We start from the raw sequence: 17,578 nt of genomic DNA, 5'->3' as shown, positions 1-17,578 counted from the left end.
GATTATAGATGTATGTCAGTGTGCTCAGCTTCACTATGTAAATTTCAAATCCCTGAATGATATATAGTATTGTCTTGCATCTTTTGAAACCTTACATAAAGGTATCAGACTGTTCATTTCTTTCTTCAATTTGTGTCCCTCCACCTTGTGAGAGAAGTCTGTTTGGATATATGTGGTTTAACTTTGTTATTTTTCATGGTTGTAAATTTTTCCATCTTTTCAAATGTAATAGTTACTTTTTTTTTTTAAGGACTGGGCATTTAACCCAGGGGTGCTCTAACAATGAGCTATATATACCTCAGCTCTTTTTATTTTATTTTATTTTTTTTAAATTTTGAAAACGATTCTTGCTAAGTTGTTGAGGCTGATCTTGAATTTATGATCCCCCTGCCTCAGCCTTCTGAGTAGCTGGGATTACACCCAGCTCTGTATAACTTTTTTTTTAGTAACTTTATTTTGTTTATTTATTTATTTATTTATTTTTATGTGGTGCTGGGGATTGAATCCAGTGCCTTACCCATGCTAGGCAAATGCTCTACCACTGAGCCACAACCCCAGCCCTTGGTATAGCTTTTACTGCCTTTGAGTTTTAAATCATGTAAACAAAAAGCCTGTTCAAAATTAAGTAAGTAGAGCTGGGTGCAGTGGCGCATGCCTGTAACCTCAGTGACTGGGGAAGCTGAGGCAAGATGATCACAAGTTCGAGGCCAGTCTTAGCAATTTATCAAGACCCTGTCTTAAAATAAAGAATAAATTTTAAAAAAGGACTGCATGGGGCTGGGGTTGTGGCTCGGTGGTGGTGTACTTGCCTAGTATGTGGAAAGCACTGGGTTTGATCCTCAGCCCCACACACAAATAAATAAAATAAAGGTCCATAGACAACTAAAAAATATTTAGGAAAAAAAAAAAAAAAAGGACTGCAGTTATAGCTCAGTAGTAAGATAGCCCTGGGTTCAATTCCCAGTCTAAAAAAAAAAAAAAAGAGGATATAGCTCAGTTGGTAGAGTGCTTGCCTCACATGCAGAAGGCCCTGGGTTCAATCCCCGGCACCACACACACACACACACAAAAAGTAAATAGGATATAGTTCAGTGGTACAGCACTTGTATAGTATGCATGAGACCCTGGGTTCAATCCCCAGAACCACACAAAAAAGTAAATTTTAATAATATATTTTATTTAGCCTAATATATGTAACTAATGTGAAATGTTGGAGAAATGTTTTTCTCATATAAAATATCTGAAATTTCACATTCACTTTATATTAAAGCAAGGCACAGGTGGCTAGTAGGCACTGTTAGTAGATGGTGCAGCTGTAAAGCTGGCTGTGTAGAATGTGCCACATTATGTAGGAACAATCTATTTTCACTGTACAGTGAGTTTCTAGAGGGTGGGCCCTGAGTCTCATTCCTCTACAACACTCCTCCACTGTGGGCAGGGTCTGGGGCTCAGTGGTAGAGCCTTTGGCTAGTGTGCGTAAGGCACTGGGTTGGATCCACATAAAAATAATCAAATAAAATAAAGGTATTCTGTCCATCTACAACTACAAAATTTTTTTTTTTTTTTTAAATACTCCTCCTCTGAGTCTGTAGCATGGTGATTTGCTAGAGGTACTCTACAAATTTTTGTTGGAAGAGACTGAACTCTGACCGTTGGCACACTTTTTTCTGTAAAGCTGAAACTTGCCCACTAGAAAGTGGTGCAGGGACCCTAGCTCTGCTCCCTAGGTCTTTATATGAGAATACACATAGATTCCTGTAAGTTTTTTTTTTTCCTCTCTCTTTTTTCTTGAATCCAGGGCGTGTTCTACCATTGAGCTACACCTAGAGTTCAGCCACTCCCTCTTTTGGTATTGGGATTGAACCCAGGGTGCTTTCCCACTGAGCTACATCCCTGCCCCTTTATTTGTGGGTTTTTTTTTTTTTTAAATTTTGGGTAGTTATAGATGGACAGGTGCCTTTATTTTATTTGTTTATTTTTACGTGGTGCTGAGAATCAAACCTAGGGCCTCACGCATGCTAAGCAAGCACTCTACCACTGAGCTACAGCTCCAGCCCCTTTTATTTGTGTTTTGAGACAGGGTTTCTCTAAGTTGCCTAGGCTGGCTCCAAACTTTGGATCCTCCTGCCTCAGCCTCCTTAGTGCTGGAATTATAGGCACAGACTATTGTACCCAGCAGTTTTCTCTTTTATGAACTTAATATTCAAGAGTACTCCCCTTTCCTTCTTTGATATCTCCTTCTCTGAATAACTATTGGATTTTCTCATCTAGGACTTATATCCGCTTAGAAAATAATTTGTTATAGAGGCTGAGAATTCCTAATCAGAATATCTGAAATCTAAAATGCTCCAAAATTCAGAATTCTTTGAATGCTGATATGAAGCCACAAGACTGATGGGTCAATGTACACAAATTTTGTTCCATTCACAAAATTATTAAAAATATTGTATAAAATTAGCTATGTGTATAAGGTGTATATGAAACATAAATGAATTTTGTATATAGATGTGGGGACAAGTGCTAGGGGTGTGAATGGCAAACCGCTTACCCCGTAGGCACAGCCCTGGGCGTGAGGCCATGTGTTGCAGTCCCTGTGCTTGCTCCACGGCCCACTCCTCGATTGGTCGCTACATAGACAGTTGGCCAGAAATTATACTGATGGCTGCCTGTAATCTGCTTAGCTACTGCCTCAGTATATATACATGGTAACTGTGCAATAAAATCAGACCTGCTTCCTACTTGGTCTCCAGAGGTCTTGATTAGCGACTCCTCAGCCACACTCTTCTCTACCCTGTTCCCTGGACCTCCTCGCTGGATGAGAGAGAGCCCATGCATATAGGCTTCAGTTTCATCCCCAAGATTTATCATCACCTAAATGAAAATATTCTAAAATCTGAAAAAATTGGAAATCCAGAAATACTTTGGATCCTAAACAATTTAAATAAGGGATACTCAACCTGTAATCTAATAATTTCTTATGTTGATCTTTTAGTTTCACAACCACAGTGTAAGCTCCTAAATACCATGGGTGAGAGCTGGGTGTACAGGCACATACCTGTAATTCCTGGAGGCTGAGGCAGGAGGATTTCAAGCTCTAAGCTAGCCTCAGCAACTTAGATCTTGTCTCAAAAAATAAAAAGGGCTGGGGTTATGGCTCAGTGGTAGAGCACTTGCCTAGCACATGTGAGGCACTGGGTTCAATCCTCAGCACTGCATAAAACAATAAACAAAATAAGGGTATTGTGTCCATCTATAACTAAAAATACTTAAAAAGGGAGGGGGCTGGGGATGTGGCTCAGTGGTTGAGTATTCTTATGTTCAATCCCTGGCACCACATAAATAAATAAATAAATAAATAAATACATACATACATACATACATACCACAGCAAGCTGGGCACAAGTGGTCTCCTCTCCAGGCAGCCTCTATTGTAGGCCTCCTCTTGGTACTGATGTGTACAGTATTTCTCATTTCTTCCAATGGTCAGATATTTGCCCCATTTCCTTTTTTGAACTTCAGAAATCATAGAATTTCAGATCTGAAAAGTTCTGTTTTTATCTCTTTGTTTTTCAGCCAAGGAGAAGGAAGAGCCATGAAACTTATCTTGCCCCAGATGCCAGTTAGCACCAGAGTCAATGACCAGCAGTAGCCCTAAGCCCCATGCTGGGCCAGTGTTTCCTCTACCTGCTCTCTTCCCACTCCTGCTGAAAAATACTGATGCTCTCTCCAGTCCTCCAAGGTGGCCAAGGTGCCTTCTGGGATTGACCATTTTGCAGGGAGTCCCAGGGAGCAGCAACAAAGACCCGGGCCTCCGCACAAGGAAGATCTGGTGGAGGAGGTATGCGAGTGTGGGTCCTGGGGCTGGGGGGTGGAAGGAAACAGCAGTGGGTTAAAGTTAACACCAAACAATGATGCAATCACAGAATCCAAAATGAGTGCAGGTCGCTTTAAGAAAGGAGTAGCTGTAATCTGAAGCCTGCTGGACGCTGGGTTGAAAGGCAGCTTGCTGGAGCCCCTCTGTGTGCTTCTGAGAGGTTCCTGGGCTGGGAGTGGAGCTGCAGCAAAACTCAGGTAAAGCCGCTCCTGTCCGGTCTGTGTCTGTGCATCAGGGGAGGTTGGGAGAGGTTCCCCTGGGCCCAGGGGACTGCAAGAGGCTGGGGTATCCCAGGGAGCAGAAAAGAGGGGTGCAAAGAGGAAGAGGTGGTGAGGCAGTATGCCTGAAACTTGGCCACCAGGCTGAGTAGATGGGAGAGGGCAGGGGGAATGGGAGCACAGAAGACCCGGAGCCAGTTACCCCCAAACCCCCACTGCTATAGAAGACACTGGAAGGACTTTTGAATGAGTGAGTGGGGACAACGGAGTCGGGGTGTGTGATGGGGAAGTTCGGAGTCAGGTCTGAGCAGCACCCAAAAGGGAAGGACACTCTCAGGGAGCTGCCTCTGCCAGGGGCAGTGGGGAAGGTGTCCCTCCAGCAGCCCAGCCTGGCTTCCGCTCACTCAGCTCCCTGACACTTTTCCAAAACCAACTGGTGCTGATTTCAAAGGTAGTTTCCCAGCGCCACTAGGCAGCTGTCCTGCTGAGGACTGGGATGGAATACGGCAGGGTCCCTCTGTTCTATCCCCACCATTCTCTTTGGCCACATGATTTGTGAGTAAAGGCTGGGAGTCACATGAGGTCATGGCCTTTTGCAAACAACAACCACTGTTTAGCTCCACCAGTGCAAGGGGTTTGGGGCTTAGCTCTCCCAGCCCATCCTTCACATTCCCTGGGGTAAGCCACAGCTGGGAAGGCTTGGTCTGAACCAAAGAAAAGCTGCAGGCTTCCCCAAACCCCATTTTTGTTTGGTCTAGGCCTGTCCACCAGGAATTCAGACCCCATGGGGGTGGGCTGGGTGGAGACCCAGGGCTGATCCTTCTGGGGCAACTTGCCCTGACTCATTTAGGTTCCAAGATTTCAGGAAAAAACCTTGCCTGGGGACTGGTGGTGACACTATGGGTGGGTCAGAGGGGACCCCTAGAAACCCTTGTTTCCAGAGCCAGGGGAGAGGGAGGTGCCCTTCCTTGCACTATGGCCATGTGGCTTAAAGGCTGTGTGGTTCTGGGAGGAGGCGGAGGAGGAGCAATGGTGTTTGTCTCACAACTGGGTTTAATCTGAAACACATGTACTGGCTTAAATTTATCCTCTCAGCTTGAAGTCATCACAGTTCCTGTGCCTCTAGATTTGTGGCAGAAAGGAAGGCTGACCTGGGGCAGCAGGGATCATATTCACCTCCTTCCCAGGCCCTCCCCACTCTGTAGGCCAGGAGTCTGACTCTAGTACTGCCCTTTGGCCAGGATGGCATCATTGTCTCTGTGCCCCTGGCCGGCCAATGGTTGCCTGCCCCGGCCCACACAACAGTCATCTTTCACAGGGCCTTGCACGTGCTCTGAGGGACACCCCTTTCAGACCCTTAATTTCTGCCCTCTCAGTCCCCTGGTAGGTGGCTTTGATCTCTCCACTTCCTTAATCTCTATGGCTTGAGGTGGCAGATTCAAAGACATGCCACTTACACTACCTATCCCTGCATCTAGCTCTGGGGCTGGCTCTGGACCCCTGACAGGTTCCCTTACCTCATCTTCTGTCCTCAGCCTACCCATTTGGTGACAATTCTCTGTCACATAAGCGGGCACTTGGACTTAGGCTCTGTAGGGACTCAAGAAGGTCCTCTTTTCAAGCGCATCAGAATTGCTTCCTTATGTACTCTGCCAGGGTGACCCTGTCTCCTCCCTTTTCTCTCCATTTCCTATTGCTGCAAGAGGATCCCTGAGCAGACAGCTTTCCCCTCTGGTCTCGCCTCCCTCTGCATCTCACTGAATTTTCAGTCTCCAATAAACCAGTCTCTTGAGGCTCAGGCAAGGGAGGCTCCTGACAGCGCAGGGTGGGGTCTGCTGGGTGGAGAGCAATTGCAATCGTGGATGGCGTTGAGGTCTCTGTCCTGTGCCACAGAAAGCTTTTCCTGTAGTCTCAATGGATGGTTCCTCCCTGAGCAGCAGGGCAGCCAAGTGGAAGAGCAGCTGGCTGAGAACACAGGGCTCCCTGGAACTCTCACTCAGAGCAGCGGGAAAGGAGGGCTTAGAAAGCTGAGGCTGGTTCCTGCCAGCCGTCCTGCCTTAAGCTGAGCAAACTCAGAGACAGTTTCTTTTGTTGCCTTTCATGTACTAGAGTGTTGTCTGGTGGATTATCAGATTTAATTTTAAGGACTTTAGCCAACAATCACATACTGCACTCTTAACTTTTCTGATCCAATTTGCTCTGGGAAGACAGAAAATTGGTGTGTGTGTGTGTGTGTGTGTGTGTGTGTGTGTGTGTAAAAGGATGAAGATAGAGCCCAGGAGACCCTCAGGATATGTATGTTGCAGGATAGACAGATGGAGGGAGACCAAGGAGCAGCCAATGGTCCTGGCTACTGACTTTGTAGCTAGAAGGTCTCCTGGAGTTGGGCATGATGCTACATGCCTATAATCCCAGCAACTAGGGAGATTGAGGCAGGAGGATTGCAACTTCGAGCCCAGCCTCAGCAATTTAGCAGGACACTTTCTCAAAATAAAATACAAAAAGGATTGGGGATGTAGCTCAGTGGTAAAGCACCCCTGGCTTCAATCCCCAATACCAATACATAATAAATAAGTAAATAAATAAATAGAATGCCTCTTGGAAGATTGTATCTGTGACCCTCCCCCCAGCTGCCTTCATCCCCTCCCATCCCTAGATCCTGACTCCAGGGGAGTGCAGAGATGAGGTGAATACAGGAGGATAGAGAGCCCTAGATCCAGATTTGAGTTGTCCCTTGTGGTCCAGCTGCCAGACCAGAGGCTGGACAGAGGGGCTTCTGCTGGGGAAGGTGAAAAAAATGTGGGTGGTCTTACCAAGAAGTAGGAAGCTTTACCCTGAAGGAAAGAAGGAGTTTAAGAGCTAATTTTGAGCTGGGCCGGGGTTGGGGTGGGGCTATGGCTTTACATGGGAGCCAAGAAGCCATAGAATTCTGGTTGAAGGGGGACATATTCAGCCCTGGGTGCCTACCAATCTCTAGCATGAAGTGCTGCTAAGACATTGTCTAATTTTTAATTCTCATAACAACAGGTAAGTGCTTTATTTATTTATTGTGATACTAGGGATTGAAACCAGGGGCCTTGCTAGGCAAGTGTTCTACCACAGAGCCACATCCTCAGCCCATTTATTTATTTATTTATTTATTTATTTATTTATTTATTTATTGTTTTGAGACCAGTTCTAACTAAATTGCCCAGGCTGCCCAAATTTACAATCCTCCTGCCTCAGCCTCCTAAGTAGTAGGGATTACAGGTGTGTGCCACAGTGCCCAGTTGATTTACATTTTGCAAGGAAAAAAATTATTATTATTTTTTAGAAGCAATTAACTTCCAGAATCAAGATTTGAACCTAGGCAGTCTGACCCTCGGCCCTGCATTGCTAAGGCCCTGCATTGCTAAGGCCCTGCATTGCTAACCATGAGGGGAAGAACTCTTGAAATGGAAATGAGAAGGGAATGAACTCCCTTAGGCCACGGGTTTCAGGCCAGAGGAATTCAAGAAGTGTTTGAGAACTTGTGTGGGCTGGACCAGATGCTCCCATTCTTGGTATTCTGTGATTCTACAGAGACCTGGTTCTGTCCCCACTGCTTTGGGAAAGAGGGTCCGAATCCTATCAAATGAGCTGGCGGGGTGCCTCCAGGGAAAAGCCTCAGTTTGCATTTGTGCCGGGTCCTACTCCATGCAGAGGAGCACTGCTGGGTCTTTACCGCTCTGGAGTTTTAGGTTTAAGGTGGGTCCTGGGACAGACAGCATGGGATAAGGGCACAGCTCCTGGGGGACAGTGGGTGAGAGGCAGGTACAGATTGGGGAGGACCCTGCTGGGAGGCAGTCGTCCTCAGGCTGAGGGTCCATTTCTAGGCTGGGAAGTTATTTCCCTTGCTCATCCCCGTTCTGTTCCGCCCGGGGTGGTGGGCTAGGGGAGTGGCCTGATCCTCTCTCTCTTCCAGGTCCAGGATGCAGGTTCTTGTGCTACTGCTCTGGACTGGAGCCCTGCTTGGGCACAGCAGCTGCCAGAATGTCGCTGGCAGCTCCGAGGTCAGTGGGGATGGGAGGGCAGGTGGGGGCATCTGCTGTCCCAGCCCCTCCTTAACAGGCTGCATGGGAGACAGGACAGGGAGCTGGCACTTGGGTTCCAAGCCAGGCTCTGGCCTTTATTCCTCCAAGGCATTGGTTTCTTCAGCAGCAAAACAGAGAAAATGTCTTGCCTTGTCTTTCAAGGGATAGAGTGGGGACAGAAACAAGATCCAAAACAGTGAAAATCCAAAGCACTTGAACAAGTCCAAGGTGCCCCTTCTGTCAAGATCTTTCCTCATTTACATGTACTACTTGTGGGGCTCATCGAGTGGGTGATGTTCTTGAGTATTTGTTCCCATGCTGACCAGAGGCACAGCAAAGGATGAATGAGCGCAGATGGACCTCCCTCCTGGCCAGAGGGCACAGTAGGGTTGCAAAGGCAGATACAGGCCCTTGGAGGAAAGCTTCTGCTATATGACAGTGTGTGTAAGGTAGCCATGCCACACAACAGACAAGGCAGCTAGGAACTATCAGCTGGAGCCCTGGACTTTGTCATGGATTCTGAGTTTGAATTCTGGCTTGGTGACCTTAGACAAGTGACTCTTACCTCAGTCTCTGTTTCCTTACAGGGCCACTGTGGCCTTTCATTTATTTCTTACCTACTGAACACCTACTCTGAAGCTGCTGGGGATGGGTAGAAATGTAAAAGAATTTATTCTTGCTTTCAAGGAACTCAAATTCTTTTGAGATATTAGTTTTTTTGGGTATCAGATACATATATCAACCAGTATGAATTGAAATTAGTTAAAATGAACTAGAAAAGGTAGTTTGGGGTGTAGCTCAGTGGTAGAGTGCTTGCCTAGCATGTGTGAGGCCCTGGGTTCTATCCCCAGCATTGCTAAAAGAAGAAAGGAGGGGAAAAAAAAGAAGAAGAAATGGTAGGTAGCTAATAAGTAAGTGGCAGCAGATGCTGCAAAACGATCAGAAAACTAGAAGTGCCCTTTAGATAGGGGTGGTCAGGGAAAATTTGTGATGGAGGAAAAGATATCTGGTCATTGGGCTGGGGATGTGGCTCAAGTGGTAGCGCGCTCGCCTAGCATGCGTGAGGCACTGGGTTTGATTCTCAGCACCACATAAAAACAAAATAAAGATATTGTGTCCACCTAAAAAACTAAAAAATAAATTTAAAAAAAAATACAACATTAAAAAAAAAAAAAGACATCTGGTCATGAAAGACAGGAAGGCAAAGACTTGGGAGCAGTCAGCAAGGGTGAGCAGATGGGAGCCTGGTGTGGCCTGAGTATAGGGTTTCTTGGGTAGTGGGGAGGAGAGTTCCTTGCCTTTTTTGGAGGTGGGGAATCAAACCCAGGGCCTTGCATTTATTAGGCAAGCACTCTATCACCAAGCTGCAGCCCCAACACTTTTTATTTTGAGACAGGGGCTCATTAAGTTTCCCAGGCTGCCTTCAAATTTATAATCCTCCTGGCTTAACCTCCCGAGTGGTTGGGATTAGAGCTGTGTGCCACCAAGCCCAAGTGCCATTTTGAAAAAAGTGTGTCAGGCTTGCAGCTCACAGGTCACAAGTGTTTAAACTTGGCCAGACAATTTCTCTTCTGGGCAATTTCTCCCCAGCAGAGAGCTCATGCTTACCAGGGAGCAAACTCATCCCAATTCTTAAGACTAAACATAATAAGGGGCCAGAACAAAAACCCCACCCAAAGCCACAGGAGACATTATTCACTGTGTGTCTCTACTAGTCCTTATCCTCTAATCCAGGACTTCCTGTCACCCATCAGGGTTCCTTGGCTCCTGATAGCACAGGGGAACCAGTGGAGGAGGAGGACCCTTTCTTCAAAGTACCTGTGAACAAGCTGGCAGCAGCTGTCTCCAACTTTGGCTATGACCTGTATCGCTTGAAATCCAGTGCGAGTCCCACGGCCAACGTACTGCTGTCCCCGCTCAGTGTGGCCACTGCTCTCTCTGCCCTTTCACTGGGTAAGTGAGCAGCTGCAAAAGGCCCCAGGTGGACCTGGGGGGAGTCCCCCACTGGGTCTGTGTGTGTGTGGCTCCAGGATGGGTAAGGGGTGTTGGGAAGGTAGCCCTGGCAGGGTACCAATCTATATACATGGGAGCTTGAGGGCTACACACCCACAATTCCCACCACTTATGGACACGATGACCTTACTGCTCATTCATCCCTTCCTTAAAAAAGCTGTGCTAGGGCTGGGGATGTGGCTCAAGCGGTAGCGCGCTCGCCTAGTGTGCGTGCGGCCCGGGGTTCGATCCTCAGCACCACATACAAAGATGTTGTGTCCGCCGAGAACTAAGAAAAAATAAATAAATATTAAAAAAAAAAAAAAGCTGTGCTATGTGTCAGCCATTCACTCAGGTCCTGGGGATCTAACTGCCTGAGTTCACCCTCAGTGGGTAACAGCTGAGTTCACAGGGGGCAATGAATAGGTAACCACAAAACAATCCCAACCACTACAAAAAAAAAAGTGTTTGGTTTGGTGATGGAAGTGCAGGGACTTTGCCTCACCCCTACCTTTATGTCTCTCTAGGTTAGTGCCACTAAGAAAATCTCTAAGCATGCAGTTACTTTGCTTCTATTGCCCTCAAATTCCTTGCCCACCTAGAATGTCTGCAGTATTGGCTTATTTAGGCTCTCAGGACACAAAACAAAATAGGAGTATAGGGCTGGGGTGGTGGCTCAGTGTTAGAGCAATTGCCTAGCATGCATGAGGCACTGGGTTCGATCCTCAGCACCTCATAAAGGCATTGTGTCCATCTACAACTAAAATTTTTAATAATAATAATAAAGAATAGGAGTATAGTCTCCCTGTCTTGGCGGAGGCCTGACTGAGCCGGCAGGCAGTTATCAAGGCTCCTGTGTTTGTCTCTCTGGCAGGAGCGGAACAGCGAACAGAGTCTACCATCCACCGGGCTCTCTACTATGACTTGATCAGCAACCCTGACATCCACAGCACCTACAAGGAACTCCTTGCCACCGTCACCGCCCCCCAGAAGAACCTCAAGAGTGCTTCCCGGATTGTCTTTGAGAAGAGTCAGTTGCCTTTCCAGCCTGAGGGGCTCTGTGCTCTATCCCAGGAATTTCTTTTAAACAACAGACCACATGTGCTCAGGCCAGGCCTGGCACTGGTGGGCAGAAAGGGATCTGTGAGCCCAGAGAGGATCAGAAAGAGGAAGTAGGGACAGTGGGAGGGTGCAGGGAAGGCAGTAATGTGAAGAAGAACAGCAATAGGCAAAATCTGTTGCTCCCTGTCCAGTTCCTGGGGAAGCTGGCAGAGGTACTATGGAGTCATGGAAAGATGCTGAGCAGGAAGCTGGAGCCTGCTGAGTGGTCAACTAGAACCTAAGCCCAGCATGTTCTCAAAGAGAGGGTGCTGGCTCAGCTCTGGGATACTAACCTCTGCTCCACCTCTTTTCAGAGCTGCGGATAAAATCCAGCTTTGTCTCACCACTGGAGAAGGCCTATGGGACCAGGCCCAGAATCCTGACTGGCAACCCTCGAGTGGACCTTCAGGAGATTAACAACTGGGTACAGGCCCAGATGAAAGGGAAAATTGCCAGGTCCACAAGGGAAGTGCCCAGTGAAGTCAGCATCCTCCTTCTTGGTGTGGCGTACTTTAAGGGTGAGGGTTTCTCCACTTCTCTTTGTCCAAGGGTGGATGGCAGGTGTCAGAGGGGGCTGAGAAAGAGGCGAAGTCAAAGACCTTGCCCAACACAACCCAGGGAGAATGCTAGAGGAGGATACAAGAACTGCAGGTGCCTGAAGTATGCCTGCTTGTCATCTACCAAGTGCCCAGAAAGTATCTGATAAGTATCTACGTGGTGTAAAAGCCTGTTGGCATTGGGCACTGTGTTAGATTTCGGGCCTTTGACTTAGACCAGGTTTAAATCCTGGCTCTGCCTTTATGAGCTGCATGACCCTGCACAAGTTTCAGAATGTTTCTGAGTCTATTTCTCATCTTTAAAGTACAGGTCACACGCTGACTTTGTAGACACTTTATATGTCTTCTCAGCACCCCTACAGCTATAACTGGAACACAACAGGTGCTCAGTAAACTATTGTTAGTTATCTACCAAATTTTTTCTAGGTATTGGTGATGTACCCAGAGACTGTTCCACAGGTCTCATTCTGAAGCCAGTGCTATTCAGATAAGGCCTTGCAGAGAGTGGTTTGGGGAATCTTCCCCTTAAAAAGCTTTATGACTATAAATCAGGTAGTAGCAAGAGTGAACCCCTAAATTCCTAGAGAAAAGTCTGATGGCTTCCTATTTCAAGCATTGATATCCAGGGAGTGAGAGAGTCATAGTCACAGACCCAGTATATTAAAAGCCACATTAAACCAAAGGAGCTTGGTAATCCATTCAAATCAACAAAATCAAATTATTTGCATCTGAGTTTTCCAGACCTATTTGTTTGCAGAGGGTCCTGGAAATACTGAGGTCCAAACAATACCTGCCAACATGGAGCAGCTATTCCATCAGGTGTCAATACAGAGCCACTGAGGACTAAGATTTCTTTAACTGGGCAATTTTCAGTAGTGGGCTTTGGAGATACAGTGTGATCCCATGGCCTTTCTGGTCACTGGGGCTCAGGATACTCTGTTCATTTCATTGCAGGGCAGTGGGTAACAAAGTTTGACACCAGAAAGACTTCTCTGCAGGATTTCCACTTGGATGAGGAAAGGACTGTGAGAGTCCCCATGATGTCAGACTCTAAGGCCATTTTACGCTATGGCTTGGATTCTGATCTCAACTGCAAGGTCTGTAGGGGTGAAGTCAATGGAGGGTGGTGGGAGAGGTCTTAGAGAGGTAGAATGGTATAGCAGAAATAGATATACTTTTTTTTTTTTTTTTAAAGAGAGTGAGAGAGGGGCTGGGGATGTGGCTCAAGCGGTAGCGCGCTCGCCTGGCATGCGTGCGGCCCGGGTTCGATCCTCAGCACCACATACAAACAAAGATGTTGTGTCCGCCGAGAACTAAAAATAAATATTAAAAAATTCTCTCTCTCTCTCTCTCTCTCTCTCTCTCCCCCCCTCTTTCACTCTCTCTTTAAAAAAAAAAGAGTGAGAGAGAGAGAATTTTTGTTTTTTTAAAGAGAGAGGAAAGGGGGAGAGAAAGAGAGAGAGAGAGAATTTATTTATTTTAGTTCTCGGCGGACACAACATCTTTGTTGGTATGTGGTGCTGAGGATCAAACCCGGGCCGCACGCATGCCAGGCGAGCGCGCTACCGCTTGAGCCACATCCCCAGCCCATAGATATACTTTTAAAATTCTACAGCTATCTGAATTTGGCCAGCTCTGTGACATTGAGCAAGTAAATAACATCTCTCAAGTCAGATGTGGTGGCGCATGCCTGTATCCCAGCAACTCAGGAGGCTGAGACAGGAGGATACAACTTTAAGGCCAGTCTTAGAAACTTAGTGAGACCCTATCGCAAAATAAAAAATTAAAAAGGGCTAGGGATGGACTCAGGGGTGACCCTGAGTTAAATCTCTAGTACCAAAAACTAAAACAAAATACATCTCAAAACCTTTCTTCTCAAAATTGGGTTAGAGGTAGTTGTCAAAACTTATCCTCTCAGGACTTGGTATAAGGATTAAGGTAATGAAAAATGGATCCTCAAATTTTGGCACTCAAATATTGATGTCTTTTCATTTTTTTGGGGGGGATACTGGGAATTGAACTCCCTGGGACTCTCTACCGTAAGCTATGTTGATATCTTTTCTTTCTTTCTTTTCTTTTTTGTGTAATCCAAGCTTGTATTTTTATTTTATTTTTAATTTTAAATAATTTTAAATAAGTTTTAAATAAGTTGGATGACTTTTTAAAAACCTTTATTTTATTTATTTATTTTTATGTGGTGCTGAGGATAGAACTCAGTGCCTCACACATGCTAGGCAAGTGCTTTACCACTGAGCCACAACCCCAGCCACTGTATTTATTTATTTTTTTAAAATAAATGACAGTAGAATGCATTACGATTCTTTTTTTATAACTTTATTTTTTTATTTTTATGAGGTGCTGAGGATCGAACCCATATGGTAGGCAAGTGCTCTACCACTGAGCCACAACCCCAGCTCCCCATTACGATTCTTATTACACATAAACAACACAATTTTTCATATCTCTGGTTGTATATAAAGTATGTTCACACCAATAATATATTTTCTTGAGAACTTTTGTGTTTAGAATTAAGAACCAAACTCCACAAACTGTTACAAACTCCACATTGCTGGCTTTCTAAGTCTTCGTGCATACCTGACTTCTTGTAATTCTGTCAGTAGTTCTTAACCCTTTTTTGGGCTATGGATGTCTTTAGGACAATAGTGCCTGAAATACTACAGGATAAATGCCACTTGTGCATGAACCCATTTCTGTAAGATCCCAGAGGGTTCTTGGGACCCTTATATTTTTTTCTGTGGGCCTTAGGTTAACAATCTTTGGTCAAAAACTCTATGATACTGCTACTTTTGTATTGCTGTGTCCAAGACTTCCATTTCTAGTTCAATTACCTGCACAGAACAGATGATCAATCAATAAATTAATGTTGGCAAGTGGATTTGGGGAGAAAACAGAGACCTGAAATTCAATTCTACTTCTTTAGAACTATACCAGAAAATTCTTTCCACAGATAACTTCAGTTGGTATTAGGCTAAGAAGAGTATAACTTTTTTTTTTTTTTTTTTTTTTTTTTTTTTTGATGGAACTGGGGATTGAATCCAGGGCCTTGCACATGGGAGGCAAGCACTGAGCTATATCCCTAGCACCACCACCCCATATTATTTTTTCTTTTTCAGTACTAGGGATTGAACCCAGATGTATTCTACCACTGAGCTATATCTCCAGCCCTTTTTATTTTTTATTTTGAGAAAAGTCTTGCTAAGTTACCCAGACTGGCCTTGAACTTGAGATTTTCTTGCTTTACTCAGGCTCCTAAGTTAATGGGATTATAGGTGTGCTCTTCTGTGCATTTTCTTTTCTTTTTCTTTTTGTAATACTGGGGATTGAACTCAGGACATGAGGTCAAACAAACAACCAAAAAGAAACACTTCTCCGTCTATTGACCATGATGCTAATGGCCCATATACATAATTCTAATTTGCTGCTTTCAATCTTTTGCACACTAGGCAAGCACTCTAGCACTGAGCCACATCCCTAGCCCTAAAGCCTACTTTTTTTTTTTTGGGGGGGGGGTGGGTAACTGGGGATTGAACTCAGGGGCACTCAACCACTGAGCCACATCCCCAGACCTATTTTGTATTTTATTGAGAGACAGGGTGGTCTCACTAAATTGCTTTTGCTGAAGATGGCTTTGAACTCTTGATCCTCCTGCCTCAGCTTCTTGAGCCACTGGGATTATAGGCATGTGCCAATGTACCTGGCCCAAAGCCTACTTTTTGAAGGAATATTCAGAGATGACTTTCTGCCAGAAAACAACAACCTAGGAGACAACTGTTACATAGATCAGGGTCTCGGGACACATAAGGCCTGGGCCCCACCAGAAGAAAGAGGAAGACAGCTCTTGGTGTATGTCCATTCCTAAGCTCTTGGGCTGTAAAGGGCTGACCCTTATCCTTCCTCTCTGTTGCTTCAGATTGCCCAGCTGCCCTTATCCGGAAGCATGAGTATCATCTTCTTCTTGCCCCTGAAAGTGACTCAGAACTTGACCTTGATAGAAGAGAGCCTCACTTCTGAGTTCATTCATGACATAGACCGAGAACTGAAGACTATCGAAGCAGTCCTGAGCATCCCCAAGCTGAAGCTGAGTTATGAAGGCGAAGTTACCAAGTCCATACAGGAGATGAGTATGTTTGCCACACCCCTTTGCTCTAGGTGGGTGGGGTGGCATGAAATCTTCAAGCATTCTGCCTTGCTAAGCAGAACTCAAGAGCTCCATGGCCTTTTTGGAAGGCCCTACACATGTCCTCCATTCTACTAGTTCTGGAGGGGAAGACTGAGCTGTCTTCCTGTCACTCATTCCTCAGCCCCATCACAGGTCCTGTAATAGAAGCTCAGAACATTGACCCTCCAGACAGGTCTGTTTGACCTGTTTTCTTTTTTTTTTTCTTTTTAATATTTCTTAGTGGCCAATGGGCCTTTATTTTATTTATTATTTATATGTGATGCCGAGGATCAAACCCAGGGCCTTACAGATGCCAGGCAAGTGCTCTACCACTGAGTCACAGCCACAGCCTGTTTGACCGGGGTTTCTAAGCTGTCATGTGCTCTGTGCTCAGGGGTGGAACACTTACCTCTCAGCCTGCTCAGAGGTCTACATAATTCACAGAAGATCAAAAGCAGGGCTCCACTCCAGCTTGCTTGCCTTTTTGAGAATCAGGATATAGGATTCAGGATTTATCCTCTGGTGTGTTGGATATGGGTGGGTTTTAATGGGAATCTCTATCTTTGCAGAACTGCAATCCTTATTTGAGTCACCAGACTTCACCAAGATCACAGGCAAACCTATCAAGCTTACCCAAGTGGAACACAAGGCTGGTTTTGAGTGGAATGAGGATGGGGCAGGAACCACCCCCAGCCCAGACCTCCAGCCTGCCCACCTCACTTTCCCCCTGGAATATCACCTTAACCAACCTTTCATCTTTGTACTGAGGGACACGGACACAGGAGCCCTTCTCTTCATAGGCAAAATTCTGGACCCCAGGGGCACTTAATGCTCTACTTCAACATTCTAGAACCCTAGAAAAAAACCCCAGAGGGATGGCAGATTATACATTACATGAAGGATGCCCCTAGTTTCAATGTATACTTTGCAATAAAAGAGCTTTCTCCTTAACTTTTGTTACTTTGTTTCTCCTCCAATTTTGAGCTATGAAGATACATTTCCTCCTTAGAGCCTGGTTCTGTTCAAACCCTGCTAAAAATTACCATTTATAAGTATTTTTAGTTATCTGTGTTGTATAATGCAGGGACTGATTTTCTGCTGTGGGAGTGTTTATGTATTAGTCCTACTGCTAATCCCTCCTGGAGGGCACCTCCCATACCCACAGTCACTGAAGCATGTTGTCTAAGTAAACTCTCCATTACTATAACAAATACCTGAGACAATTAGTAGGGAAAAAGTTTGCCAAGTATACAAGTGGTGCATGCCTGTAATCCTAACTACTCAGTAGGCTGAGGCAGGAGTATTTCAAGTTCAAGGACAGCCCGGGCAACTAAGATCCAAAGTAGCACAAGCTTTTAAATAAAATATACTACGAGACTGAGGCTGAGGCTCAGTGGTAGAGCGTTTGCTTAGCATGTATGAGGCACTGAGTTCGATTCTCAGCACCACATATAAGTAATGAATAAAATAAAGGTCCATACATCTAAAGAGATATTAAAAAAAACTATGATTTTTTTCGGGGTTGGGAATTGAACCCAGGGGTGCTTTACCACTGAGCTATCCTCCTAATTCTTTTTATTTATTTATTTTTAAAATTATGGGTA

General features: G+C 45.4%; 2 protein-coding genes across 6 annotated transcripts in view; one reads left to right on the top strand and one right to left on the bottom strand.

Annotated features, from left to right (window-relative positions):
* Positions 1-3,665: 3,665 nt before the first annotated feature.
* The window catches only part of SMYD4 (SET and MYND domain containing 4), a 55,933-nt gene continuing 42,020 nt past the window's right edge, over positions 3,666-17,578 (bottom strand). For all 4 annotated transcript variants that reach the window (XM_081270230.1, XM_081270229.1, XM_081270228.1 and 1 more), the window contains one exon: positions 3,666-3,861. In XM_081270230.1, the coding sequence (XP_081126356.1) occupies positions 3,681-3,861 (181 nt within the window). In that variant the 3' untranslated portion in view covers positions 3,666-3,680. The remainder of the gene's footprint in view (positions 3,862-17,578) is intronic.
* On the top strand, positions 3,925-16,925 carry SERPINF1 (serpin family F member 1). Of its 2 annotated transcripts, none has more exons than XM_081270261.1 (8): positions 3,925-4,071; positions 8,036-8,123; positions 9,899-10,097; positions 11,011-11,166; positions 11,552-11,755; positions 12,749-12,891; positions 15,726-15,936; positions 16,544-16,925. In XM_081270261.1, the coding sequence occupies exons 2-8, from the start codon at positions 8,043-8,045 to the stop codon at positions 16,801-16,803; spliced, it is 1,254 nt and encodes a 417-aa protein (XP_081126387.1). In that variant the 5' UTR covers positions 3,925-4,071; positions 8,036-8,042; the 3' UTR covers positions 16,804-16,925. The 2 variants fall into 2 exon arrangements, with proteins under 2 accessions (XP_081126387.1, XP_081126386.1); XM_081270260.1 differs by lacking the exon at positions 3,925-4,071 and adding an exon at positions 7,662-7,818.

The sequence above is a fragment of the Spermophilus citellus genome (assembly GCF_964194105.1).
Source record: "Spermophilus citellus genome assembly, chromosome: 17".
Classification (NCBI taxonomy): Eukaryota; Metazoa; Chordata; class Mammalia; order Rodentia; family Sciuridae; genus Spermophilus; species Spermophilus citellus.
Note: the sequence above shows the minus strand (reverse complement) of the source record. Positions and strands in the feature narration are given on the sequence as shown.

What these genes read in the sequence shown, in the direction of transcription:
- SERPINF1 (XM_081270260.1), top strand. Translation starts at nt 7,706, where the DNA reads ATGAGCTGGCGGGGTGCCTCCAGGGAAAAGCCTCAGTTTGCATTTGTG. An exon ending in TGGTGTGGCGTACTTTAAGG is followed by an intron (nt 11,756 to 12,748) that starts GTGAGGGTTTCT and finishes ATTTCATTGCAG; the next exon opens with GGCAGTGGGTAACAAAGTTT. An exon ending in CAAGTCCATACAGGAGATGA is followed by an intron (nt 15,937 to 16,543) that starts GTATGTTTGCCA and finishes CTATCTTTGCAG; the next exon opens with AACTGCAATCCTTATTTGAG.